This window comes from Podarcis tiliguerta (genome assembly GCF_965153285.1).
Source record: "Podarcis tiliguerta genome assembly, chromosome: 8".
Lineage (NCBI taxonomy): Eukaryota > Metazoa > Chordata > Lepidosauria > Squamata > Lacertidae > Podarcis > Podarcis tiliguerta.
In genome coordinates this window covers 81,304,563-81,331,980 of record NC_139541.1, presented here as the reverse complement: position 1 = coordinate 81,331,980, position 27,418 = coordinate 81,304,563, and the positions used below count along the sequence as shown (strand labels likewise).

Below are 27,418 nucleotides of genomic sequence, written 5' to 3'. Positions count from 1 at the left end.
GGACAATAAATCGTTTAGCCCTCCAGTTAACAGCTGCCACCAAGACGCTTTGGGGAACCAAAGCTGTTGCTATCAGGACCCTGACACACAACTTTCTCTGGGACCCACTCGGAAACAACTTGGAAGAGAAGGAGAAGAGAACATAGGCTCCAGGTAAAGCAGAACAAGGAACGCGGGTGGCGCTGAGGGTTAAACCATAGAGCCTAGGGCTTGCCGATCAGAAGGTCAGAGGTTCAAATCCCCGCGACAGGGTGAGCTCCTGTTGCTTGGTCCCTGCTCCTGCCAACCTAGCAGTTCGAAAGCACGTCAAAGTGCAAGTAGATTAATAGGTACCACTCCAGTGGGAAGGAAACAGCGTTTCTGTGTGTTGCTCTGGTGCGCCAGAAGCAGCTTAGTCATGCTGGCCTCATGATCCGGAAGCTGTATGCCGGCTCCCTCACCCAGTAAAGCGAGATGAGCGCCACAACCTCAAAGTCGGCCATGACTGGACCTAATGGCCAGGGGTCCCTTTACCCTTTAAGCAGAACAAGCAGATGGGGGGGGGGCTGGAGAGGGCAGGCGGAAGGGACCCACCGACTGACTCCACCGCCACGTCAAAGGCGAGTTCTGGGGGGCACGGAAGCAGCGCGCCTCCGAGGCTGACAAACCGGAGACTCCCTGGGGAAACAAAGCAAATAATAATAATAATAATAATAATAATAATAATAATAATAATAATTTATTATTTATACCCCGCCCATCTTGCTGGGTTTCCCCATCCACTCTGGGTGGCTTCCAACAAAGTATTAAAATACAGTAGTCTGTTAAACATTAAAAGCTTCCCTAAAGAGGGCTGCCTTCAGATGTCACCTAAAAGTCTGGTAGTAGTTGTTCTCTTTGACATCTGACGGGAGGGCGTTCCACAGGGCGGGCACCACTATCGAGAAGGCCCTCTGCCTGGTTCCCTGTAACTTGGCTTCTCGCAGTGAGGGAACCGCCAGAAGGCCCTCGGCACTGGACCTCAGTGTCTGGGCAGAACGATGGGGGTGAAGACGCTCCTTAAGGTATACTGGGCCTTTGAGGCCGTTTAGGGCTTTAAAGGTCAGCACCAACACTTTGAATTGTGCTCGGAAACATACTGGGAGCCAATGTAGGTTTTTCAAGACCGCTGTTATGTGGTCTCGGTGGCTGCTCCCAGATCGTTTTGGTGCCTGCAAGAAAGCACGAAGGTGACCCTCTGCCGACGCACCAACCGCCTCCTCTCTCTGTACTTACTGTTCATCAGAACCATCACCGTCTTGCTGTCCAGCTGCATCACCTGGACCGGGCCAGTACACAAAGGTTCTGTTGAGAAATGTGTTTATAACAATATATATATATATATATATATATATAGGGCATTTTGAGTTTCATGGCAGCCAGACCAGCTCTTGCTTGGTCGGCAAACCACACACCCTGCTCCCAGTCCTTGTTCTCTGGGCATGGGTATAGCCGGGGGGGGGGCGGGATCCACAAATATTATTGAAAAGCATTGAAAATACTCAATTATCTGGGGTTCCGCACCCCACCCACTCCGTCCAGCAAAAGCGTACTTCTTGCAATTTCCTATTTATGGGGTATTTCCCAAGGAAAGCTCCACAACTTTGGCTGCCCCCCCCCCAACAAAAATCCTGGCTACACCTATCCTGGATTATAATACAGCCCCTCCAGCTCTGGATCTCCCCGCAGCCTGATGCTTTTGCAAACAAAAACACACACACACACTTGCAAGTGCTCTTACTGCTGCCATCATCGATGAACCAGGAAGTGAGGGAATTGAGGTTGATGATCTGGAACTGGACTGCCTGTCCTGGGGGGCCCTTGGTCACTCCGATACAGACCACCGGGTACTCCTCGTTGGGGGACGTCAGCATCTCAAAGACCGGAAGCGGCGAGGGCAGCGGGAAGTCGAAATACTGGGAAAGGATGTTCGGTTTCTGTTAATTGATTCTCATGAAAACTTACAGATTCTGGCTTCACACAATTAACTCAAGGCAGTGTCAATTTACTCTTGGCAGAAAGCCAAGGTCTGCTTGACCTAGAAACTATTTACTCTGATTGGTTAACGACCAGCACTCAACTCTGTTATCTGGGAATGCTAGCACAGTTTGGTGGGTTAGGTGTGTTAGGAGTAGGAGTGCTGTGTATGGTTAAGAGAGAGAGAGAGAGAGAGAGAGAGAGAGAGAGAAAGGATTTATTTTGCTTTGTTTTGTATGCAGAAACTCTGCTGGTTTCTTTTCCCTTTTAATAAATCCTGTAAATAGTTATTCTGAGTCTAGCTGACTAGTCATTTCCACCTCAACTAGCTTCTTCGCTGTGCAGGAAAACTCTGCTACGTTTGGGCTAAAGCCATTAGAGCTATGCCTGACACTTCAAAGTTCCTTGAAAGGAAGGGAAGGGTACTTGGACAAGCCTGCAGAAGTGGGCCTGCATGGAGAGTGGCTGCCATCGCCGAAGCCACCTAAGGTCACCAGATTTTTTTCAATGAATCCGGGGACGCTTTAAATAAAATAAATAAATATTACGTTCGGGATGTATGGAAGTGAGAGCTGGACCATAAAGAAGGCTGATCGCCGAAGAATTGATGCTTTTGAATTCTGGTGCTGGAGGAGACTCTTGAGAGTCCCGTGGACTGCAAGAAGATCAAACCTCTCCATTCTGAAGGAAATCAGCCCTGAGTGCTCACTGGAAGGACAGATCCTGAAGCTGAGGCTCCAAGACTTTGGCCACCTCATGAGAAGAGAAGACTCCCTGGAAAAGAGCCTGATGCTGGGAAAGATGGAGGGCACAAGGAGAAGGGGACGACAGAGGACGAGATGGTTGGACAGTGTTCTTGAAGCTACCAGCATGAGTTTGACCAAACTGCGGGAGGCAGTGGAAGACAGAAGTGCCTGGCGTGCTCTGGTCCAGGGGGTCACGAAGAGGCGGACACGACTAAACAACTAAACAAAAAAAAAAACCCCAAAAAAATGTTTGGGACGTTGATGCTGCAGCGATGGTGGTGGCAGAGGGGTGGCCGCCGCCTTGACCTCAACCGCCACGTTTCCCCTTCCTCCGAGGCTTCTGTCTTCTGCATGACCCTGGGCATCCCCTGAGTTGTTGGTTCTTCGGTGGTGGTGGAGAAGCGGTGCGCAGTGGGTCAGGCATGGAAGGCGTAGAAGGAGGGCTGAGAGTGACAGCAGTGGCGAGGCTCAGGCAGCGCGATGCCTCCCTCCCCATCAGAGCAGCCCCAATCCCACTCCTACTTGCGTGCAATCAGGAAGAGGCAGGGATCTCTCAGGCAGCACAATGCCTTCCCATTGGAGCAGCCCCAATCTCATTCCTACTTGCGTGCAAGCAGGAGGAGGCAGGGATCTCTCAGGCAGCACAATGCCTTCCATCCCATCGGAGCAGCCCCAACTTCATTCCTACTTGCGTGCAAGCAGGAGGGGGCAGGGATCCCTCCGCTGGGAAGGGAGGCTTCCCATTGCCTAATTGAGAGATCCCTGCCCCCTCCAAGCTCTGATAGGCCGCGTGAAGCCTCCCTTCACAGCTGAGAGATCCCCGCTCAGAAGAGGAGGAAGAAGAAGAAGAGGAGTTTGGATTTGATATCCCACTTTATCACTACTCAAAGGAGTCTCAAAGCGGCTAACATTCTCCTTTCCCTTCCTCCCCCACAACAAACACTCTGTGAGGTGAGTGGGGCTGAGAGACTTCAGAGAAGTGTGACTGGCCCAAGGTCACCCAGCAGCTGCTTGTGGAGGAGCAGGGAATCGAACCCGGTTCACCTGATTACGAGTCCACCGCTCTTAACCATTACATCACACTGGCTCAAGTAGGAGTTGGGAGGCTGCTCCAATAGGCAGCATGAAGCCTCCCTTTTCAGCTTAGTTGCTGGGGTCAGGGAAGGTGGAAGCAGCCCGGAAGCTGCATCTGAGAGCCCCTGCACCACCGTCATATGGGGACTTCCAAGCAGCTCCTGAAGCCAGCCAGAGCCAACAGTTGCTGAGACTGTGTTTCCCGGGGACTTTAGAGGAAATCCGGGGACTGCGTTAAAAACAAAAGAGGAATGCAAATGGGTAAAATTGATGGTAATTGCAGCCAGACAGGTTATAGCAAGTAACTGGAAAAATGCAGAAGAGCTGGGGTCAACCAGTGGAGGAAAAAACTGAGTAATATTATAATTTTAGAATAGCTAACTGTGAAGATACATAGAACGAAAGGGTTTAAGGTCAGTGAGAAAGAGGAGGATTGGTTTGAGAAGATATTGAATTATTTGAGTAGGTTTGAACAATTTGGGGCAATTAAAATGTTAAAAGTTAAATAAACCTTGTGGAAGGAGGAGTGTTAAGGTATATAGAAGTGTACATATGGTTAATTTGAATATATTATTGAATATGTATATTATTGAATATTGTATACCCAATGTATCAGCCGCCTGCGGGGTTTCAGTGTTTTGGTGGTTGGTAAAAAAGAAATATGGGGACATTCCAGGGATGGAATTTGTCCAGAGACTTATTCACAAATCTGGGGACTGTCTCTGGGAAACAGAGACGTCTGGTAACCCTACCATAACATCCTGCTGATCATAATCAGGATGCTTGGTTTTTGGTCCCGAGCAGTGGCGTAGCGTGGGGTGTCAGCACCCGGGGCAAGGCAAGTAATTTGCGCCCCCTAACCCGTGGATTTGCGCCCCCTAACCCTAACCCCCAGATGTTGCGCCCGGTGCGGCCGGGCCCCCCTGCACCCCCCACGCTACGCCACTGGTCCCGAGCTCTCGTAGGAGGCAGCTGATTCGCACGAGAGCTCAAGACCAAAAAACAGGACATTCCGGGATCCAGTCAGAAGCTGGCATGGCTTCTGCCGGTGTTATAAAGCATTCGCTGTGGCTTCTCTTCCCTCTCGTGGAGGCAAAGGCCCTTACCTTGACCAGCATAAACTTCTGCATGGGCTCGTACCATTGCAGCAACACCACACCCGCCTCCAGCGCTCCACAGAGGTAGTAGCAGCCGGTCTGTGCATTCCTGGCTGCAAGAAAAGAGGAACAGGCTGTCTGGAAATGGTGGGATGCAGAGGAATAGTGGGAAGAACCAGCTGCAGAACCCCCAAGGGAAGAAGGCTCAGAGCCAGGGAATAATAATAATAATAATAATAATAATTTATTTGTACCCCGCCCATCTGTCTGGGTTTCCCCAGCCACTCTGGGCAGCTTCCAACAAAGATTAAAAATACATTAAAATGTCACACATTAAAAACTTCCCTGAACAGTTTAGACGTCTTCTAAATGTCAGGTAGATTTTTTATCTCTTTGACATCGGGTGGGAGGGTGTTCCACAGGGCGGGCGCCACCACCGAGAAGGCCCTCTGCCTGGTTCCCTGTAGCTTTGCTTCTCACAATGAGGGAACCGCCAGAAGGCCCTCGGCACTGGACCTCAGTGTCCGGGCAGAACGATGGGGGTGGAGACCACAGGGAGTGGTTGGAGGGAGAAGACTGGGAGGAGGAAATGTCGGAAGCTGAAGAAGGGACAGGGCTTAATGGGCAGGGAGAGTCTGTGGCAGAGAGAAGTCTAGAATCGTCTCCCAAAACCAGGAAAGGCATGAAAAGGGCAGAGGATAGGTTGGCTGAATGCAGGCACAGTCTCCAATTCCTTGGGAAAAGCCCTGGAGAGGCTGTGGAGAGGCAGGGACTTACAGTCTCGGCAACTGATTTTCATGGAGTAAGACCATCGGCAATGAGCTGCTCTGCTCATTAGGCCTGAAACTCAAATAAGTCCGTGGCATAGCTGTCAACTTACAGATTTGAAAATAAGGGACCAGCAGCCTCGGAAATAAGGGATCAGCAGCCAAAATCAGGGCTTTTCAGAGCACAGGTATGTTCAATTTCTGAGCCCCTCCGAGCCAAAGGCAGAAAGCCAAGCCAGCAGCCAAACGAAGCCTCAAGCGGTGGTTCCCACAGCGCAGCCACCCGGCAAAGGGGATGCAGCAAGGAAAACCACCGTCACCTCTCCGCTGGGAAGCGCTGAGCAAAGGCAAGTCCCCAGGCAACGCGGCCGATTTGATTGGCACAAGGCATGCAAGCTCCACCCCCCAGTCGTTCTTAGACTCCTTATTGGTTGAGCAATGCAGCCAAGCAACACAGTTGGAGCCTCCCTCCTCCCTGGCCGGCAGGGAGGGAAGAAGAGGAGCTGCTTCCTTTGAAACCCAGGAAATTTAAGGGACATCATGAATAAGGGACAGCAGCGGGACACGGCGCTGGGGTAAGGGACTTTCCCACCAAATAAGGGACGGTTGACAGCTATGGTCCATGGAGATCGTGTTTTTGCTAATAAAGAGTTAGCTCCAACTTTGAACTCTGTGATTACTGACCAGCATACTCAACAACTTGGACCCCACCCCTAAAAAAAACCACAACTCAGTAACGTTTGTCTCTGGATTTTTCCACTCTCTGAAAATGGCAGCCCTACCTCCCTGCTTATTCTGGAATTGGTCGAAATTCCCATAGGTGTGATTTCGTGAGCCCAGACAATGAACCTGACCATGAAGGGTTGGGGTGTGAGAATGGGAGCGCTGCTCCCCCTGCAGGTCAGGGCTGGAATGGCACTCACCTGTGCAACATTTTTGGCACCCCTTTGTATCCGGGATCTTGGTGGTGACGATGTTTTTCCTGAGGAGGGAGGAAAGAAGGATTGATGGTCGGCTGGCCATGATGGGCAGGTGTGGGAAGTGGCAAATGGTGAGCCAGAGATGACAAGAGGTTTGTTGTATTTTTAGGGTTAGCTGCAAACTCTGACCCTGCCCAGGGCTCAGTAGGAGGTGGAATGCGAGATGGTTTGCATCTCCTCTTCCTCTTGCCTGTAGCGCAGCCAGTCTTAGACCATAAGTTTCACCATCTTAGAATCATAGAATCATAGAGTTGGAAGAGACCACAAGGGCCATCGAGTCCAACCCCCTGCCAAGCAGGAAACACCATCAGAGCACTCCTGACATATGGTTGTCAAGCCTCTGCTTAAAGACCTCCAAAGAAGGAGACTCCACCACACTCCTTGGCAGCAAATTCCACTGTCAAACAGCTCTTACTGTCAGGAAGTTCTTCCTAATGTTTAGGTGGAATCTTCTTTCTTGTCGTTTGGATCCATTGCTCCGTGTCCGCTTCTCTGGAGCAGCAGAAAACAACCTTTCTCCCTCCTCTATGTGACATCCTTTTCTATATTTGAACATGGCTATCATATCACCCCTCAACCTCCTCTTCTCCAGGCTAAACATGCCCAGCTCCCTTAGCCGTTCCTCATAAGGCATCGTTTCCAGGCCTTTGACCATTTTGGTTGCCCTCCTCTGGACACGTTCCAGCTTGTCAGTGTCCTTCTTGAACTGTGGTGCCCAGAACTGGACACAGTACTCCAGGTGAGGTCTGACCAGAGCAGAATACAGTGGCATCTATGCTGCTTATGACCTTCTCTACAATTGCCACGCAATTTGTATCATTACCAAGCCACCGTTAAAGGCACAGCTGCAGGGGCTGGCTGAAAATCTGGCAACCACCACCTGAGAGCTCACTACACAGAAAGCATGGGGGAATCCACTGCTAATGCACAAATTAATGCGTCGAGAACATGCTGCAGAATACACCTGGATTTTCTGTTGGGCATAAGCAACCTTGTAAGCCTCCAGCCAGCAGAGGGCAGCGTTGAGACGACCAGATAGGGGAAATGCACTTTGTGGCTTCCCACTAAATCCCTCCAAGCTCCTCCCATTCCCCTCTCTCTCATTCTCTCTTTCTCTCCTACATGGCACAACCATGCACCCACCATGTAGGTTTAGAATCCAAAGCCATCCATGTAATAATAATAATAATAATAATAATAATAATAATAATAATAATAATTTATTTATACCCCCGCCCATCTGGCTGGGTTTCCCCAACGACTCTGAGCGTCTTCCAATCGAACATTAAAAACACAATACAGATTTAAACATTAAAAGCTTCCCTAAAGAGAGCTGTTTTCAGATGTCTTTTAAATGTAGTATAGTTGCTTATTTCCTTGACATCTGATGGGAAGGCATTCCACAGGGCAGGTGCCACTACTGAGAAGGCCCCCTGCCTGGTTCCCTGTAACCTCACTTCTTGCAGTAATAATAATAATAATAATAATAATAATAATAATAATAATAATAATAATAATTTATTATTTGTACCCCGCCCATCTGGCTGGGTTTCCCCAGCCACTCTGGGCGGCTTCCAACAAAGATGAAAAATACACTAAAATGTCATATATTAAAAACTTCCCTGAACAGGGCTGCCTTCAGATGTCTTCTGAATGTCAGGTAGTTGTTTATCACTTTGACATCTGATGGGAGGGCGTTCCACAGGGCAGGCGCCACTACCGAGAAGGCCCTCTGCCTGGTTCCCTGTAACTTGGCCTCTTGGAGTGAGGGAACCGCCAGAAGGCCCTCGGAGCTGGACCTCAGTGTCCGGGCAGAACAATGGGGGTGGAGACGCTCCTTCAGATATACTGGACCAAGGCCGTTTAGGGCTTTAAAGGTAGCACCAACACTTTGAATTGTGCTCGGAAACGTACTGGGAGCCAATGTAGGTCTTTCAAGACCGGTGTTATATGGTCTCGGCGGCTGCTCCCAGTCACCAGTCTAGCTGCCGCATTCTGGATTAGTTGTAGTTTCCGGGTCACCTTCAAAGGTAGCCCCACGTAGAGCGCATTGCAGTAGTCCAAGCGGGAGATAACCAGAGCATGCACCACTCTGGCGAGACAGTCTGCGGGGAGGGAGGGTCTCAGCCTACGTACCAGATGGAGCTGGTAAACAGCTGCCCTGGATACAGATTTGACCTGCGCCTCCATGGACAGCTGTGAGTCCAGAATGACTCCCAGGCTGCGCACCTGGTCCTTCAGGGGCACAGTTACCCCATTCAGGACCAGGGAATCCTCCACACCTGCCCGCCTCCTGTCCCCCAGAAACAGTACTTCTGTCTTGTCAGGATTCAACCTCAATCAGTGAAGGAACCACCAGAAGGCGCCCCCATACTGCGCTGAGGGAGCCGGAGCAAAAGGAGAACCATTTTCACATGCACTCACGCTCCTCCGTGCCCTTGTCCCACAGTTCTTGGTGTGGGTTACCTGGGGAGTAGCCGGTGGGGGGAAATGTAGATCCCGGGGCGCTGGTCTCGGCGGCTCTGCTCATAGAGGCCCGGCAAGTTGTGGGAGAAGAGTTGGGGGGCCTTGCCTGGTTAGAGGGGGAGGAGGAGGGCAAGGAAAGAAAAAAGGATCAGTGCTGCTGCTGCTGCTTCAAGCGGACATAATCAGCCAAGGGTATGGGTAGTTACCGTATTTTTCGCCTTATAGGACGCACTTTTTCCCCTCCAAAAATGAAGGGGAAATGTGTGTGCGTCCTATGGGGCGAATACAGGCTTTCGCTGAAGCCTGGAGAGCGAGAGGGGTCGGTGCGCACCGACCCCTCTCGCTCTCCAGGCTTCAGGAGAGCCCCAGCGCCAGCCCCACAAGGTCGGGGGACAGAGGGAGGCGGAATGCCGCCATCCCGCTGTCTCCCAAAGTGGTTTGGAGGCTGACGGTGGGGAGACCCCGCCGCCAAACCCGCAAGCTCCGGGGACAGTGGGGAGGCGGAGCGCGTCTTCCCGCTGTCCCCGTACCTGATATGAAGGTGGGCGGCGGGGAGAAGAGCGCTTCTCCCTGCTGCCTGCCCCACAAGCTCCGGGGACAGCGGGGAGGCGCAGCGCGTCATCCCCCTGTCCCCGGACCTGGTCTGAAGGCGGGCGGCAGGGAGAAGAGCGCTTCTCCCCGCTCCCGGCCCCGCAAGCGCCTGGGGGGGAAATAATTTTTTCCCCTTTATTTCCCCCCAAAAAAACATGGTGCATCCTATGGGCCGGTGCATCCTATGGGGCAAAAATACGATACAGCATTCAGGCCTCGCAGGTGGTATTCCCAAGAGGAAGCTAACTAGGGGTGGCCTGTCTGCAGCTTTCAGTCAAGGTGGCCCAACAGAGCCTCCACGCTCAGAGGCAGTTTATCTGAGCAGGAAAGGATTAGAAATCAGGTAGGTGCCTTGCATCATGAAGTTCAGGCAACCGGCTGATGATTTATTTATTTTTGCGGGATGTGAAACACAAGAGCAGTCAAATACAACATTCCTAGAGTGAACATCTTTACACATGGGGAGGAATGTTTGTCCAGCCAGCAGGTCAACTTCCTGTTTCCTTCTGGGCTGGGATAGACCTCCTCTGCATGTGACTAGAGGTGGGCGTGGCCTCACCTGTGCAGGTAACGACAAAAGCACAGGGTAGGGCAGCCATCTCTCTCTCTTTGACTACATGCATCAAAGAAGCAACATCTGCTTAGCCAAAGATGCTCTCCAGCCAAGAGAGGACAGAGGGACTGTCTCCTTATGAGATAGTTTCCAGGTGTATGTTACTTTTCTAAGCTAAGGCTGCCTTCTGGGATCCGATTGTGAACAGAATGTGAGTAAACTCTTTTTATACTTTTATAGAAGACTGTGTCGTGTCTTATCTTTTATGAGGGAATAAGGGGAAAATACAAAAACAGTTATTATAGAGGCTTTGGCGAGCCTTAGCAAACGCATCCGCTGTGAGTTTAAAAAGGGGAATGCTACTCTGCTAAATTGTGAACTTGTTAACACAAGTTGGAAAGGCTATAACCAAATAATACATCCTCTCCTGGATCCCTGAACATTCCCACAATTTTTTTGTTTTAAGACTGCACCCACAGAGGCATCAGTTAGCCATTTGTGAAATGTTTAACTGTGCATCTGCAGGGGCGACTTTGTTGTCTTTTGAATTACCGTATTTTTCACTCTATAAGACGCACCAGACCACAAGACGCACCTAGTTTTTGGAGGAGGAAAAGAAGGGAAAAAATACTCTGAATCTCAGAAGCCAGAACAGCAAGAAGGATCGCTGCACAGTGAAAGCAGCAATCCCTCTTGCTGTTCTGGCTTCTGGGATAGCTGCACAGCCTGCATTCGCTCCATAAGATGCACACCCATTTCCCCTTACTTTTTAGGAGGGAAAAAGTGAGTCTTATAGAGCAAAAAATACGGTATTATTTCGTGTGTGCTCAATTTTTATCCTGTGCACACTGTGTTGGTGGTCTCGGGTTGTAATGCAGTTTTTGCATTTGCAAAATAAGCAAATAAATAACAAATGATTATTTGCTGCTCCCATGCCTTTATGTTTCCTATTGAGGCATCCACTATAGCCACTATGAGAAAACTAGAAAGGTCTCTTTTGATCTGGTCCAGCAAAGTTCTTTGGTTATTAATGACGCTGAGGGTTTTCTACCAGAATTCAGCCAGGCATGGCCCACACTGTTCCCGAGCCCCACCTGAGTTTTATCCTAGCACTTTGTTATGTACTGAGTTGAATAGGATCCAAAATGCAGCAGTCTGATTGGCCCTAGAACAATAGGACCCAGAATGCAGCAGTCTGATTGGCCCTAGAACAATAGGACCCAAAATGCAGCAGTCTGATTGGCCCTAGAACAATAGGATTCAGAATGCAGCAGTCTGATTGGCCCTAGAACAATAGGATCCAAAATGCAGCAGTCTGATTGGCCCTAGAACAATAGGACCCAGAATGCAGCAGTCTGATTGGTCCACAGGAGCCACCCAATCCAGCTCCAGGTGGAAGTGAATCCACAATCCGATTGGCCTACAGGAGAATCCCAGAATTAGCCAATCACGTGGGGCCTATTGTGTAAATAATGTATATAAAGCAGACATTCTGGGGGAACTTCCATTCCTCCTCACCACTATGAGCTGAATAAAGAGCATGAAATCCACTCTCGACTCCCGAGTATATTTCACACTTGCAGGCATCAAAACTGGAACTCACCAGAAAGTGACATGAGGACGTTCCCAATGCAGTAAACCCAAGTTGTGCGGCTGTGATAGAGCTGTGGCAGGGATGGGAGAGGGAGAGAAGAAACAGGAGTCAGGATATGGGAAATGGAACGTGAAAACTGTTTAGCGGGGCCTTTTCGGTGGTGGCTCCTCCCACCTGGTTCCCTCTCCCAAGGGAAGCTTGCCAGGCTCGTTTGCTGTTGGTTTTTAGATCTCTGGTTCAGGTGTTTTCAAGACTGCAGAGTGCCCTTGGGTGGGTTTGTGTAGCTATGCAGTTTTTATCCCACACTGCCAAGTCAATAACTGCATGGCTGATTTTTAAGTGTAGTTTATTCTTCAGTGTCTGTTTCAGTGATCGTCTTAAAGAGGTTAAAGTTGTATTATTAATGAAATGTACATCAAGCACTTCAAATGGTCAGAAAGCCCCATCTAAGTGCTGAGGGTAGCTGGGGAAACCCAGCCAGATGGGCAGGGTATAAATAATAAATTATTATTATTATTAATATTATTATTATTATGAGGGTGAAGCTGGCAGGAAGATTCTCCGAGTTCTCGCTGTTTTGTTATTCTGTGAGAGTGCCTCAACCCACACTTATTCCTAAATTTCAAGGCTTTCACTTGATCCATTCAACCAACCTCATGACAACTGACTTCCTACTGTGTCCATTTTACAGATCGAGCAAACTGAGGCCAAACACTGCTTCTGAAGGCAGACAGAGTAGGTGGATGCTTGCCTCAACTGAGATACGCGAATCCACAATTTTTAATACCTGGATTATTATAATCTTTTGATTTTTATTGTTATTACTGATCTATTAATTGCCTTCTAAACCACCACTTCAAGGTAGTTTTTAACACATAAAATAGTTAAAAATAGTTAAAAACACAAAAACAACAGAGACATTTTTTTTTTTAGAAAAATCTAAAGCCCTAGGAATAAGTCAGTGCATCTGGCTGTTAACCAGAAGGTTGGTGGTTCGAACCAACCCAAGGATGGCTGTGGGCAAAATTCCTGCATTGCAGCGGGTTGGACTAGATGACCCTCAGGGTCCCTTCCAACTCCAGAATTCTATGAAATGACAGCTCATGGTAAAGACCCATTTATCCAGCTGGGAGACACTGTCAGAACAAAAGCATCTTCTTCGTGTGCCTCCTCCTCAAGAGCTCCAGAGGGTGCCAACACAAGAACGGGGCCTTCTCTGCAGTGGCTCCCCATCTGTGGAATGCTCTCCCCAGGGAAGTTCGCCAGGCGCCTTCATTATACACCATTAGGCGCCAAGCAAAAATGTTTCTTTTTAACCAGGCCTTTGGTTGATCTGATTTACATCCTATGCCAGGGGTCAGCAAACTTTTTCAGCAGGGGGCCAGTCCACTGTCCCTCAGACCTTGTAGGGGGCCGGACTATATTTTTTTTGGAGGGGGGGGAATGAACGAATTCCAATGCCCCACAAATAACCCAGAGATGCATTTTAAATAAAAGGACAGATTCTACTCATGTAAAAACATGCTGATTCCCGGACCGTCCATGGGCCGGATTTAGAAGGCGATTGGGTCGGATCCGGCCCCCGGGCCTTAGTTTCCCTACCCTTTAAAATACAGGGGGGGGGGCTATTGGGTTATGATGATGATGATGATGATGATGTATTTTGTGGTTTCGTATCTTGATTTTATTCTGTGAACTGCCCTGAGACCCCGGGTATAGGCCAGTATATAATTTCAATTAATAATAATAATAATAATAATAATAATAATAATAATAATAATAAATAGTCTTCAATTGATTCCGCAAAGTGGTGGTGATTATGATGTGTTTTGGGGGATAACTGATGCACGCTATGGGATATCGGCTCAGAATTTGGCTTGCATGCTATCAAAGCTCAGTGGTCCTTTTTTCCATTTTGCATCCCTCCACACAAGCAAATTCCCTGTCCTTCAGACCCCCCCCCCAGCACCTCCTCTGTCTTACCAGTTCGAGGGTGGGCTCTGCCTCGCTCCGGTTCAAGGCATATATCCCTTCTTCAGCCCCCAGAATTAAGTGCAGCTCTGCAAAAATGGGGGAGGAAATGCAGCCGGGAGTTAAATGGGGGGGGGGGGTGAGCCTCTTGGGCCTTAGTTTGCCTACCCATGGTCTAGCATGTACATATGGCCTCTCCTTATGGGCAGTAGGGTCTTAACGCTTGCCCTCCCAGACTCCTCCTCCAAGATTTTGTAGCTGAGCCAGCATCCTCTGAGTTCAGCCACAAGAGAAGGGATTTATACAGTATGTAGCTAGAGGGACACAGGTGGCGCTGTGGGTTAAACCACAGAGCCTAGGACTTGCCGATCAGAAGGTCAGCAGTTCGAATCCCCGTGAAGGGGTGAGCTCCCGTTGCTCGGTCCCTGCTCCTGCCAACCTAGCAGTTCGAAAGCACGTCAAAGTTCAAGGAGATAAATAGGTACCTCTCCGGTGGGAAGGTAAATGGCGTTTCCGTGCGCTGCTCTGGTTTGCCAGAAGCGGCTTTGTCATGCTGGCCACATGACCCGGAAGCTGTACGCCGGCTCCCTCGGCCAATAAAGCGAGAAGAGCACTGCAACCCCAGAGTCAGCCACGACTGGACCTAACGGTCAGGGGTCCCTTTACCTTTACTAGCTAGTTTAAGACGCTGCTTTCTTGTGATTCTCTGCTAGTCTCTCAGCTGACTAGCTTAGCCAGGTGCCTCAGTTCTGAGTCTAAGGCACTGGAACAGCCTTCCCCCAACCTTGTGTCCTCTAGATTTTCAGACTAAAACTCCCACCAAACCCAGACCACATGACTCTGCTGGACATTTTGCCAAATTTAAAAAAAAATCCGCCCGGACAGCCATTTTAATCCTGGAAAAAGAGGATGTGTCCTGGAAAAAGAGGACTTATGGCAACCCTACCTAAAGGGGCAGTTTGGCAGTGAGTGGATTGGCACAAGCACAAAAGGAAGTGTGAGAGGGCAGGTGGGGTGATGGTATAGCGGACAACTGTGAGGACTAGAACCTTGGAGCCAGTGTGGAGCACTGGTGAGCAGATCGGTGTAAAGTCACTCTACGAGATGGGCGTGATTGCTTGAGTTTGGTTCAGCCTTCCTGTCCCCCCCCCCCCCGCCTAGTAAATGGGCCCAACACAGACCTCGCCCCTCCATGCCTTACCGTTGCTATTTGGGTGGGTCCACACAGTAGCCGAGGTGACGTGTAAGGGGCACTCGTTGAAAACCTTCTTGAAGAGCGCCCTCTCCTGGGGAGAGAGGGAGGCAACAGTTATCCATAACGGTACCGACAAAAGAAGAATGGCGGATGAAATTAATGGACTATGCAGAATTAGATAAATTAACAGGAAGGATTCGAAACCTGCGGGACCAGAGATTCTAAGAAGACTGGAGCAAATATATGAACTATTTGAAAAGCAATGTAATGAACAGATTATGCTAGTGGGACTGCGAGAAGTTCTGTAAGGAGGACTATGTGAACTATTGCAAGGAAGACTATGAGGAGAATTATTAGTTAATAATAATTAAAAGTACGGTAATAGAGAAATTCAGAAATGCAGAATAAATTATAAAGAATGGAAAATCATCAGAGGTGGTTGACAGAAGTCTAAAATATTGTCTAAGATAAGAAGTTATGTTAAATGGATGTTGGAAATGATATGTATTAAAAAATGAAAATGTACATTTAAAAAATAGTAATAATAATAATAATAATAATAATAATAATAATAATAATTTATTATTTATACCCTGCCCATCTAGCTGTGCTTCCCCAGCAACTCTGGGTGGCATCCAACCAAATATTAAAATACAGTAATACATCAAACATTAAAACCTTTCCTAGATGTCTTCTACAGGGTGGGTGCCACTACCAAGAAGGCCTTCTGCCTGGTTCCCTGTAACTTGGCTTCTCGCAGGGAGGGAACTGCCAGAAGGCCCTCGGCGCTGGACCTCAGTGTCCGGGTAGAACGATGGGGATGGAGACGCTCCTTCAGGTATACTAGACCAAGGCCATTTAGGGCTTTAAAGGTCAGCACCAACACTTTGAATTGTGCTCAGAAACGTACTGGGAACCAATGTAGGTCTTTCAAGACCAGTGTTATGTGGTCTCGGCAGCCACTCCCAGTCACCAGTCTTGCTGCCGCATTCTGGATTAGTTGTAGTTTCCGGGGCACCTTCAAAGGTAGCCCCACATAGAGCACGTTGCAGTAGTCCAAGTGAGAGATAACTTGAGCATGCACCACTCTGGCGAGACAGTTTGTGGGCAGGTAGGGTCTCATCCTGTGTACCAGGTGGAGCTGGTAGACAGCTGCCCTGGACCAAAATTGACCTGTGCCTCCATGGGCAGCTGTGAGTCCAAAATGACTCCCAGGCTGCGCACCTGGTCCTTCAGGGGCACAGTCGCCCCATTCAGGACCAGGGAGTCCCCCACACCTGCCCACCCCCTGTCCCCCCAAAATAGTACTTCTGTCATGTCAGGATTCAACCTCAGTCCATAATGGGAGGCCACCCAGTATGAGAACTCAAGCCTAGTCCAGCCTTAAGCATCCTATCCACTGTCCCCCACTCCTACCAGGGCCATAACTGCCCCCAACCTCTTTTGTCTTACTCTATACACCTCTGCTAACCTGGTGCCCTTCCAGCCAGTGGCGGACCTACATTTGGGGGCACCTGAAGCTTGAATTGCCCTGGGGGAGTGCCCTTCGGAGCCAGTGGCCTCCACAGTCACTTACGGACCCATTGTTAAAACCGTGTTTATGGAAGACAATCTTACTCGGCTATGAGTGATCACCAAGGAAGAAGAAGTTATCTTCTTAGACACGATTGAGAATCGCATAGCCAGGGATGGAGAACTTTAAAGCCTTAAGATCAGAATGTGGAAAATATGAAAACAACGAGAAGAGGCAGGAACGAAGATATTGGGATATATTCTTCAGAGGTCCAGACTATGGGGAGCATGGAAAAATTAATAGTTCACCATTTGGGCTGTAATTTGGTTGTGTCTTTGTTTTTTGTTTCAGTTTATTGCTTTTAATTGGATTATGATATGGATACAGTGGTACCTCGGGTTACATACGCTTCAGGTTACAGACTCCACTAACCCAGAAATATTACCTCAGGTTAAGAACTTTGCTTCAGGATGAGAACAGAAATTGTACGGCGGCAGCGGGAGGCCCCATTAGCTAAAGTGGTGCTTCAGGTTACGAACAGTTTCAGGTTAAGAACGGACCTCCGTAACGAATTAAGTTCTTAACCCAAGGTACCACTGTATGTTGACTGGCTGGTTTTATTGGAAAATCAATAAAAATGATTTTTAAAAAGAAGAAGAAATAGTTATAATCTTCAATGGGGTTGTTCCGTGACAGATCGCCACATCTTTACGTCTGTGCTACTGACTCTCAAGCTTTGGGGTCATTGAAATATATGCGACAGGTACTTGGGGAATACAGGTGTGGATGATCAAGGCACTCACAGGTTTCTTCTCTGCCTTGCGGGGAAGGATGGGAGGTCCGTGGGTCTGGGAAGTCAGCCGCAGTTCGGGAACTGCAAGAGAGAAAGGTGAGGATCAGCCCTGAATCCACTGGTTCCGAAAGCAGCAGCGGCCAAGCGTACCATTGCAAGACCCCAGGTGGCTGCTTCAGGTGACACCTCTCCGGGAAGAGGGAGTCTTCCCCGCTTGTCACAGGATGGGAGGTGCAGAATGTCTGCTGCAATCTGAACTATTAACCAAACAATTTAATGCAGAGTAGTATTTCTAGAGATCCTGTGTCTTTCTGTACATTCCTTTCTCAACTACCCTGGCACCAGCTAGCCCGGAATGTTAAGTGATGTCTTGACCTTCCTATCTATCTGTACACATCCTCCCCTTATCACCCTGGACTCTCAGGAATGTTAAGTGCACTCTGTACGATCTCTGAGTACCACCCTATCAATCATAGATTGTTTACTAAGGAAGTTTCCATGCCTGACCTAACTCTGTGTTCCCTCTATCTAATGATGATTAATGTCTTATACGCAGCCCTTGTATGTCCTATACGCAACCCTTGTAACGCACACCACGTGTAACCAATCAGCACCAAGCACATATGAGGCAATGCTGTAATATTCAATAAAAGGGACTCTCCGACACATGGTCGAGGAGATGCCTCCCAGATGACACCCACTACTCGTCTGCCGCTTATTTCAACCCAACAATTTAACCCCTGTGTTTGCCTACATAACTATATGACCACTGCTCCATAGCAATTGTTGTTATACAATTCCATTAACCATATACATGGGTTTACAAAGCATTTCTGTATCCTTCTGCTGTGCTGAAGAAGAATTCCACGAAACAGTGGGTATATCCAGAATCACAACGTCTGTTTATGAACTACTTTGGCAGCGTTGGATGCCATAAACAAAGCTTTACAGCCTGTTTTCCCCAGATAGGAATCGGATACATTGCTTTTTTCAGAGACTTGCATTGTCTACAAAGACTTTCAGAGACGTATGTTTATTTGGTTTTATATTTTCAAGAGAATCCGTTAAGAGTGCATATTTTGTGTTTATGTGATTTCATATATTTCATATTATATAAAGAATGTATATTGATATCGTATCATTGTATTTGGTCATCTTGCTGCCTTGCAATCTGACCTATGTCTACTCAGAAGTAAGACCAGTCGCGGACGACTCTGGAGTTGCGGCGCTCATCTCGCTCTATAGGCCGAGGGAGCCGGCGTTTGTCCACAGACAGCTTCCGGGTCATGTGGCCAGCATGACTAAGCCGCTTCTGATGAACCAGAGCAACGCATGAAAACGCCGTTTACATTCCCGCTGGAGTGGTACCTATTTATCTACTTGCACTTGAGATGCTTTTGAACTGCTAGGTGGGCAGGAGCAGGGACCGAGCAATGGGAGCTCACCCCGTCGCAGGGATTCAAACTGCTGACCTTCTGATCATCCAGCCCTAGGCTCTGTGGTTTTACCCACAGGGCCACCTGCGTCCCTTTAGTGACATACTTAAGCTAAATTATGGTTTGGGACTGCTTTGTGGACACGTATACCAAAGGCTTCATGGGGAAATAATACAATTCATGTAGCTCTTTTGAGGGCTCAGGTTACTGCACATCCATCGTCTTTGTGTAACTCTAACCTCGAATATGTGTTCTACCAGTACACTTTGATTTCCTTCAATAGAATCAAACTCGCCCCCTGGAATGACAACTATCAAATATGTGAACACGAACCAGCGGATGACTTGATGAAAAAGGATAAATCCCTCCCCCGCCCCAAGGGAAGCTTTTATTATTCTCAGATTTCAGCTAATGGTCTGTTTCTGTACTGCAAAGCAGGTAGTGAAATGATCCCAGGTCATTTGTGGTTTTGCGTCTGTGGAAGACGGCTCAATTGAGGATTCATTGCCTCGTTTGATCGTGCTTTCTCTTGATCTATCAGGGAATACATCTGTTTTGATGCTTGATGTATTTAAATCATAGTTGCTGGTCAGATCTCCAAAACGGAACAAGTAGCTCTGTAACAAGCTCCTGCCAAAGGCTTTGAGGATATGATTTTGCCTCACGTTTTAGGTTAGTGGGGCCTGTCCACACTTCCTTTGGGTCCTGCACCATCTTAGAATTTGCATCGGGTTAGTAGTACTGGTCTAAAAGCTTTTATGTCTCAACATCTTGAAGGTCCCAGGCCACAGAGAAGTTAGGCTGGCCTCAACCAGAGCCAGGGCTTTTTCGGCCGTGGCCCCGATCTGGTGGAACACTCTGTCCCAAGAGACTAGGGCCCTGCGGGACTTGACATCTTTCCGCAGGGCCTGCAAGACAGAACTGTTCCACCAGGCCTTTGGCCAAGGCACAGTCTGATCCCCTCCTCTGGCAATCTTCGCGGAGCTCTGGCCCAATGGTTGCCAGTGGCTTGAATTAATTAATTTTATAATGAATGATTTTAGAGTGTTGTTTGTGCTGTACTTTTGTACTGTTTTATTGTTGTTAGCCGCCCTGAGCCCGGCTTCAGCTGGGGGGGGGGATATAAATAAAATTTATTATTATTATTATTATTATTATTACTATTAACGTAAAGCCCCTTTTTACCATTGTATCAGGAAAAAACAAAACTCTTAAAACCTGAACAAAAATTTATTCCCCTCCTGATCCAATCCGTTTTTGGGGTCTCCTGAAGGAAAACACACACACTTTCCCTCGTGTGTGAGCCTGTTGTCTTTGACGTCCATTGCTGTCCAGTTCTGGTTCTCAGCTCCAAGGTAATTTTTTAAAAAAATGTGTTCCCCTTTTGTGCTCATATAAGCATTGTGATTCCCATTTGAGGAATACTCTGCCCAGGAAGGCTCGTCTGGTGCCTTCCTTATAGGTAAAAAGGACACCTGGATGGTTAAGTCCAGTCAAAGGCAACTACAGGGTTGCGGCGCTCATCTCACTTTCAGGCCGAGGGAGCCGGCGTTTGTCCACAGACAGCTTTCCGGGTCATGTGGCCAGCAGGACTAAACAGCTTCTGGCGCAATGGGACACCGCCAGAGCGCATGAAAATGTCGTTTACCTTCCCGCCACAGTGGTACCTATTTATCTACTTGCACTGGCATGCTTTCAAACTGCTAGCTGGCAGCAGCTGTGACAGAGCAATGGGAGTTCACCCCATTGGGCAGATTCGAACCACCAACCTTCTGATCGGCAAGCCCAAGAGGCTCAGTGGTTTCGACCACAGCGCCACCCGCATCCCATAGCCTTCATTACACACCTTTGAGTGCCAGGCAGAAACATTCCTCTTCAGCCAGGACTTTGGCTGATTAACATCCAACGCCCTTTTAAATTGTGTTTGTGGGAGTGGAGTTGATTGGTTTGTTTTCATTCTTATTTTTATAATAATAATAATAATACAATTTATTATTTATAGCCCCCCCCCATATCTGGCTGGGCTTCCCCAGCCACTCTGGGCGGCTTCCAACAAAATATTAAAATACAGTAATGCACCAAACATTAAAAGCTTTCCTAAACGGGGCTGCCTTCAGATGTCTTCTAAAACTCTGGTAGTTGTTTTTCTCTTTGACATCTGGTGGGAGGGCGTTCCACAGGGCAGGTGCCACTACCGAGAAGGCCCTCTGCCTGGTTCCCTGTAACTTGGCTTCTCGCAGGGAGGGAACCGCCAGAAGGCACTTGGAGCTGGATCTCAGTGTCTGGGCTGAACGATGGGGGTGGAGACGCTCCTTCAGATATACTGGACCGAGGCCGTTTAGGGCTTTCAAGGTCAGCACCAACACTTTGAATCGTGCTCGGAAACGTACTGGGAGCCAATGTAGGTCTTTCAAGACCGGTGTTATATGGTCTTGGCAGCCGCTCCCAGTCACTAGTCTAACTGCTGCATTCTGGATTGGTTGTAGTTTCTGGGTCACCTTCAAAGGTAGCTCCACATAGAGCGCATTGCAGTAGTACAAGCGGGAGATAACCAGAGCATGCACTACTCTGGCAAGACAGTCTGTGGGCAAGTAGGGTCTCATCCTGCGTACCAGATAGAGCTGGTAGACAGCTGCCCTGGACACAGAATTGACCTGCGCCTCCATGGACAGCTATGAGTCCAAAATGACTCCCAGGCTGCGCATCTGGTCCTTCAGGAATTATAAATTTGGTGGGGTTTTTTTTTTTATCTTCTATCTTTACTTGTGAACTGCCCTGAGAGCTATGGATGAAGGGCAGGCTACAGATAACAACAACAACAACAACAACAACAACAACAACAACAACGATAATGAATTCCGTGCCCAGATGTTTGGGCTCCTGTTTCTTTCCTGCATTTCCTTCGGGAGCTCATACCTGATCTGGTGCTGAGGTGGGAGGCCTGGGCCCCGACTGGAATAGCCTGCTGAGGAGCCCGTCCCGCCACAGGCCCACTGGAGCACCGTCCTCGGAGTATGGGCTTGAGGGAGCACCTTGGCATGGATCGTTCCACCGCCGTCTCGTCCGGCGAGACCCGGAGCTTGGGCTGCAGAGGGGGGAGAGAGGGCAGAGGTCAGCTAATCTCCATGTGCCTTCCTTCTTTCCCCACATAAACCATGCCTCTCTCAGCCAGCCAAGCCACTGCTCACCCCAAGAGGGAGAAGAGGAGCTTTTGAATGGAAGGATCTCTCTGGATGGCAATAATAATTTATTATTATTATTTATACCCCACCCATTTGGCTGGGTTTCCCCAGCCACTCTGGGCAGCTTTCAGCCGAATATTAAAAACAATACAATGTAAGACATTAAAAACTTCCCTAAACAGGGCCACCTTCAGTTGTCTTTTAGAAGTAAAGTAGTTGTTTATTGCCTTGACATCCGCTGGGAGGGTGTTCCACAGGGTGGGTGCCACCACCGAAAAGGCCCTCTGCCTGGTTCCCTGTAACCTCACTTCTCGCAGTGAGGGAACCGCCAGAAGGCCCTCGGCGCTGGAGCTCAGCGTCTGGGCAGAACGATGGGGGTGGAGACGCTCCTTCAGGTATACTGGACCGAGGCCGTTGAGGGCTTTAAAGGTCAGAACCAACACTTTGAATTGTGCTCGGAAACGTACTATATGGCTGGCGTGGGACAACTCTGGGAAAGGCGGCGTGGGTCACCGGAGGGATCTTTGCACCATAGCGCCGGCTATGCTTAAGACAGCCCTGTGTTTGCGTATGTCAACTGGGCTTTTGGTTTTCTTCCAAGGAGTGGCACTGGGTAGAAGCAAATTCTTTGGGGGGGGCACATTGTCTTGATCTAACACTGCCCGCTTCCTTCTCAGAATAGAGCTCCGTGCTGGATTTGGCTTAACACGTGCAAAAAGGGAAAAGGATCGCCCCTTTTGCTTACTCCTGTGACTTACCTTGGGGGGCAGTGGAGGTGGGAGATGGACAGCTGAGATGTCACTGAAAGGCAAAAGGAAATAATAATTTATAGTGAATGGAGGGGGAGTTTAAAAGTACTTTCCCCAAAAAACTAAAAACAAAAACAGAGTCCTTTTTACAGGTAAGTAGCCGTGTTGGTCTGCCGTAGTCAAAACAAAACAAAATAAATAAAATTAAATTTAAAAAAATCCTTCCAGTAGCACCTTAGAGACCAACTAAGTTAGTTATTGGTATGAGCTTTCATGTGCATGCACATTTCTTCAGAAATGTGGATACGCACACCTCAGGATCTGACCGGAGCTCTGGAACGGATCCTGTGTGCGACCTGAGGTACCACCGTATTTTAAATTGGAATACAGAAAACTTAATAAAATTTACACACAAAAAAGAAGGAAGGGTCCATTTCAAGGGGGGGGGGTTGAGATTCTGCCGCCTGCTTTTATTCCCCTCCAACCCAGCCAAAGTTCTGCTAGCAAGATCCATCACTGCGATGAAATGTGCGAAGCCAAGGCAGGCTCTCATCTCCAAGAAGAAAGCAGCCAAATGGCTAACAGCTGAAGCTAGTGCTCCCTTTTCCTCCAAACTGTAAGTCACAAATATTTTATGGCATCGTAGCAATCTCGCCAATGCCCACCCTGTATTTATAACGCATTGGGGGAATGAGTTACCTGCTTGCATCGTATCTGCTGGGTCTGGAAGACCAACATTAAGAGGTGCCCCCAAAAGGAAGGAAAACAGAGAGAAGAGTTAGAGGACGGGCTTGGAAGAGCAACAGCAACAAAGGGGTACCGTATTTTTCGCTCTATAAGACGCACCAGACCATAAGACGCACCTAGTTTTTGGAGGAGGAAAAAAAGGGGGGGAAATTATGAATCTCAGAAGCCAGAACAGCAAGAGGGATCGCAGCGCAGTGAAAGCAGTTCTGGCTTCTGGGATAGCTGTGCATCCGGCATTCGCTCCATAAGACGCACACACATTTCCCCTTACTTTTAAGGAGGGAAAAAGTGAGTCTTATAGAGCAAAAAATACGGTACTTTAAGGCATGGGTAGACAAACTAAGGCCCGGGGGCCGGATCCAGCCCAATCACCTTCTCAATCTGGCCCGCGGGCGGTCCAGGAATCAGCATGTTTTCGCATGAGTGGAATGTGTCCTTTTATTTAAAATGCATCTCTGGGTTATTTGTGGGGCCTGCCTGGTGTTTTAATAATAATAATAATAATAATAATAATAATAATAATAATAATAATTTATTTATACCCCGCCCATCTGGCTGAGTTTCCCCAGCCACTCTGGGCAGCTCCCAATCGAGTGTTAAAACAGCATTAAATATTAAAAACTTCCCTAAACAGGGCTGCCTTCAGATGTCTTTTAAAGATAAGATAGCTGCTTATTTCCTTCACATCTAAAGGGAGGGTGTTCCACAGGGCGGGCGCCAATACCGAGAAGGCCCTCTGCCTGGTTCCCTGTAACTTGGCTTTTCACAGTGAGGGAACCGCCAGAAGGCCCTTGGCGCTGGACCTCAGTGTCCAGGCAGAACGATGGGAATGGAGACGCTCCTCCAGGTATACAGGACCGAGGCCATTTTACATGAGTAGAATGTGTGCTTTTATATAAAATGCATCTCTGGGTTATTGGTGGGGCATAGGAATTCATTCTCCCCCCCTCCAAAAAAATATAGTCCAGCCCCCTACAAGGTCTAAGGGAGAGTGGACTGGCCCCCTGCTGAAAAAGTTTGCTGACCCCTGGGTTAAGGGTTTTGCTAATGGTAGGTTAAAGAAATGCTTGGAGCTCATCTATCCAACCCTTTGGGGAAGCATTTGCCTCAACCCCCTGGTTCCTAAACCCTCCTGGAACATTTGCCAACTCGACGTGCTCCTAATGCTTTGTAGTATAACTCCAAAACTGGTTGTACCCTCAAAGGGAGACAGAGAGACTCTGCCACTTACACATCCACGTCGTCGTAATCGTGGTCTGAGTCTGCCGAATCCTCCCTATAAAGGAAAGGGAAGCAAGATATAAGGCTGTAGAATGGGACTGGCTAGAGCGTGGTGGTCCTGCATGGCGTAGCTCATAGCTTCTCTGAGTTATTCAGGACCCTTCGCCACAACAAGGCAGTGATCCAGCTGGAGAAAAGGGTCTAGATCACGGGTGTCAGGGTCTCAGCCTCATTTTTAAATGTACCGTATTTTTCGCTCTATAACACGCACCCGACCATAACACGCACGTAGTTTTTAGAGGAGGAAAATCCATAGGTATGCCACCCGTAGGCATTCCCTCCATAACACGCACAGACATTTCCCCTTACTTTCTAGGAGGAAAAAAGTGAGTGTTGTGGTGCAAAAAATACGGTGTTTGCTTTTTTCGCATTTTTAGCTCTTCTAAATTATTTTAAGGTGGAAATCACCTTGAGACGGTGGTTTAGAAGGCAATTCATAAGGCAATGGTAATAATAATAATTGCAGTAGCACCCTTGTTGTTGTTGTTTAGTCGTGTCCGACTCTTTGTGACCCCATGGACCAGAGCACGCCAGGCACACCTGTCTTCCACTGCCTCCCGCAGTTTAGTCAAACTCATGCTGGTAGCTTCGAGAACACTGTCCCACCATCTCGTCCTCTGTCATCCCCTTCTCCTTGTGCTCTCCATCTTTCCCAACTTCAGGGTCTTCTCCAGGGAGTCTTCTCTTCTCGTGAGGTGGCCAAAGTATTGGAGCCTCAGCTTCAGGATCTGTCCTTCCAGTGAGCACTCAGGGCTGATTTCCTTCAGAATGGAGAGGTTTGATCTTCTTGCAGTCCATGGGACTCTCAAGAGTCTCCTCCAGCACCAGAATTCAAAAGCATCAATTCTTCGGTGATCAGCCTTCTTTATGGTCCAGCTCTCACTTCCATACATCACTACTGGGAATGAAGTGATCCCCCTTCATGAATCACTGCCTCCCCTTCATGGATCACTGCCTTGCCGTGGCGAAGGGGCTTGAAGAACTCAGAGAAGCTATGAGCTATGCCGTGCAGGGCCACCCAAGATAGATGGACAGGTCATAGTGGAGAGTTTTGACCAAACGTGATCCACCTGGAGCAGGAACCGGCAAGCCACTCCAGTATCCCTGCCAAGAAAACGCCATGGGCAAAGACAACAGGCATATAAAAGTAGCACCCTTACCTGCTGGCAAATGCAGCGCCATAGAGGTGGCTGCCAGTACAATATCCAGAATCTGCAGAGACTTCCTGCAACCAGAAAGCAAAGACTGGAGGAACTGGTCTTCAAAGGAGGACCCATGATGGTGACAGGGGTGGCAGCAGTGTTGATGTTCCAATATTTTGTTGGAAGCTGCCTACAGTGACTGGGGCAACCCAGTCAGATGGGCAGCATATAAATAACATTGTTGTTGTTGTTGTTATTATTATTATTATTAATTATTGTTATTATGGAATGGACTAAGAGCATGGCATTACTCCAGAGCGGTCACGCAGACGCAGTTGAAGCCCACCTGCTCCCACACCTGACAGGTGAAGGCAGGTGAAAACCTGGCTCATCTGAAAGGGGCCTATAGTAAAGGTAAAAGGTCCCCTGGATGGTTAAGTCTAGTCAAAGGGGTTGTGGCACTCATCTCGCTTTCAGGCCGAGGGAGCCGGCGTTTGTCCACAGACAGCTTTCAGGGACACATGGCCAGCATGACTAAACCGCTTCTGGCCCAACGGGACAACGTGATTGAAACCAGAGTGCATGGAAACACCATTTACCTTCCCACCGCAGCGGTACCTATTTATCTACTTGCACTGGTGTGCTTTCGAACTACTAGGTTGACAGGAGCTGGGACAGAGCAACGGGAGCTCACCCCGTTGCAGGGATTCGAATCGCCGACCTTCCAATCAGCAAACCCAGGAGCCTCAGTGGTTTAGACCGCAGCGCCACCCGCAAGACAGCACTTATTTTCAGAGGCAATTCGCAAAGCTCAGCCACTGCCATTTGTGTCAGGAGCTCAGAAGCTCCTTTTCAAAGCACTCTCCCAAATAGTGCTTGGAAGGTGTTTGCAGCGAGACTCACCCTTGGGTCACAGGAAGCTGCTTTCAAAGTGCTGGGCCGAACCACACTGCGAAGGGGGTTTTCATAGATCAAACCTAACAAACGTGGCCAGCCAGGGGCGATGAGTTCCCCGGTGTAAGCCCAGCCTCAGAAAGATAAATCCAGCGACCCTCTGGTACCAGGGTTAGGGGTAAAATAAAAAAGATAAAGGTAAACGGACCCCTGACCATTAGGTCCAGTCGTGGCCGACTCTGGGGTTGCGGCACTCATCTCGCTTTATTGGCCGAGGGAGCCAGCGTACAGCTTCCGGGTCATGTGGCCAGCATGACTAAGCCGCTTCTGGCGAACCAGAGCAGCGCACAGAAACACCGTTTACCTTCTTGCTGGAGCAGTACCTATTTATCTACTCACACTTTGACGTGCTTTTGAACTGCTAGGTTGGCAGGAGCAGGGACCAAGCAACGGGAGCTATCCCCATCGCGGAGATTTGAACCGCCGACAGGGGTAAAATATGAAGCAGTTAAATAAAGCAGGCATAGGAAAACTTGGCCCTCCAGATGTTTTGGGACTACAACTCCCATCATCCCTAACTAACAAGACCAGTGGTCAGGGATGATGGGAGTTGTACTGCCGAAATATCTGGAGGGCAAGTTTGCCTATGCCT

At 48.6% G+C, this 27,418-nt stretch overlaps 1 protein-coding gene across 1 annotated transcript in view; it reads right to left on the bottom strand.

Annotated features, from left to right (window-relative positions):
* Positions 1 to 27,418, bottom strand: part of MAP4K1 (mitogen-activated protein kinase kinase kinase kinase 1) — a 65,342-nt gene that overhangs the window by 4,377 nt on the left and 33,547 nt on the right. Inside the window, exons 15-29 of the mRNA XM_083455020.1 lie at positions 25,891 to 25,955; positions 24,681 to 24,725; positions 23,402 to 23,425; positions 22,712 to 22,754; positions 21,688 to 21,856; positions 17,346 to 17,416; positions 15,036 to 15,120; positions 13,847 to 13,923; positions 11,873 to 11,933; positions 9,126 to 9,231; positions 6,603 to 6,661; positions 4,922 to 5,025; positions 1,760 to 1,934; positions 1,255 to 1,323; positions 574 to 657 (exon numbers count right to left, since the gene is read on the bottom strand). Of these exons, the coding sequence (XP_083311146.1) occupies positions 574 to 657; positions 1,255 to 1,323; positions 1,760 to 1,934; positions 4,922 to 5,025; positions 6,603 to 6,661; positions 9,126 to 9,231; positions 11,873 to 11,933; positions 13,847 to 13,923; positions 15,036 to 15,120; positions 17,346 to 17,416; positions 21,688 to 21,856; positions 22,712 to 22,754; positions 23,402 to 23,425; positions 24,681 to 24,725; positions 25,891 to 25,955 (1,237 nt within the window). The remainder of the gene's footprint in view (positions 1 to 573; positions 658 to 1,254; positions 1,324 to 1,759; positions 1,935 to 4,921; positions 5,026 to 6,602; positions 6,662 to 9,125; positions 9,232 to 11,872; positions 11,934 to 13,846; positions 13,924 to 15,035; positions 15,121 to 17,345; positions 17,417 to 21,687; positions 21,857 to 22,711; positions 22,755 to 23,401; positions 23,426 to 24,680; positions 24,726 to 25,890; positions 25,956 to 27,418) is intronic.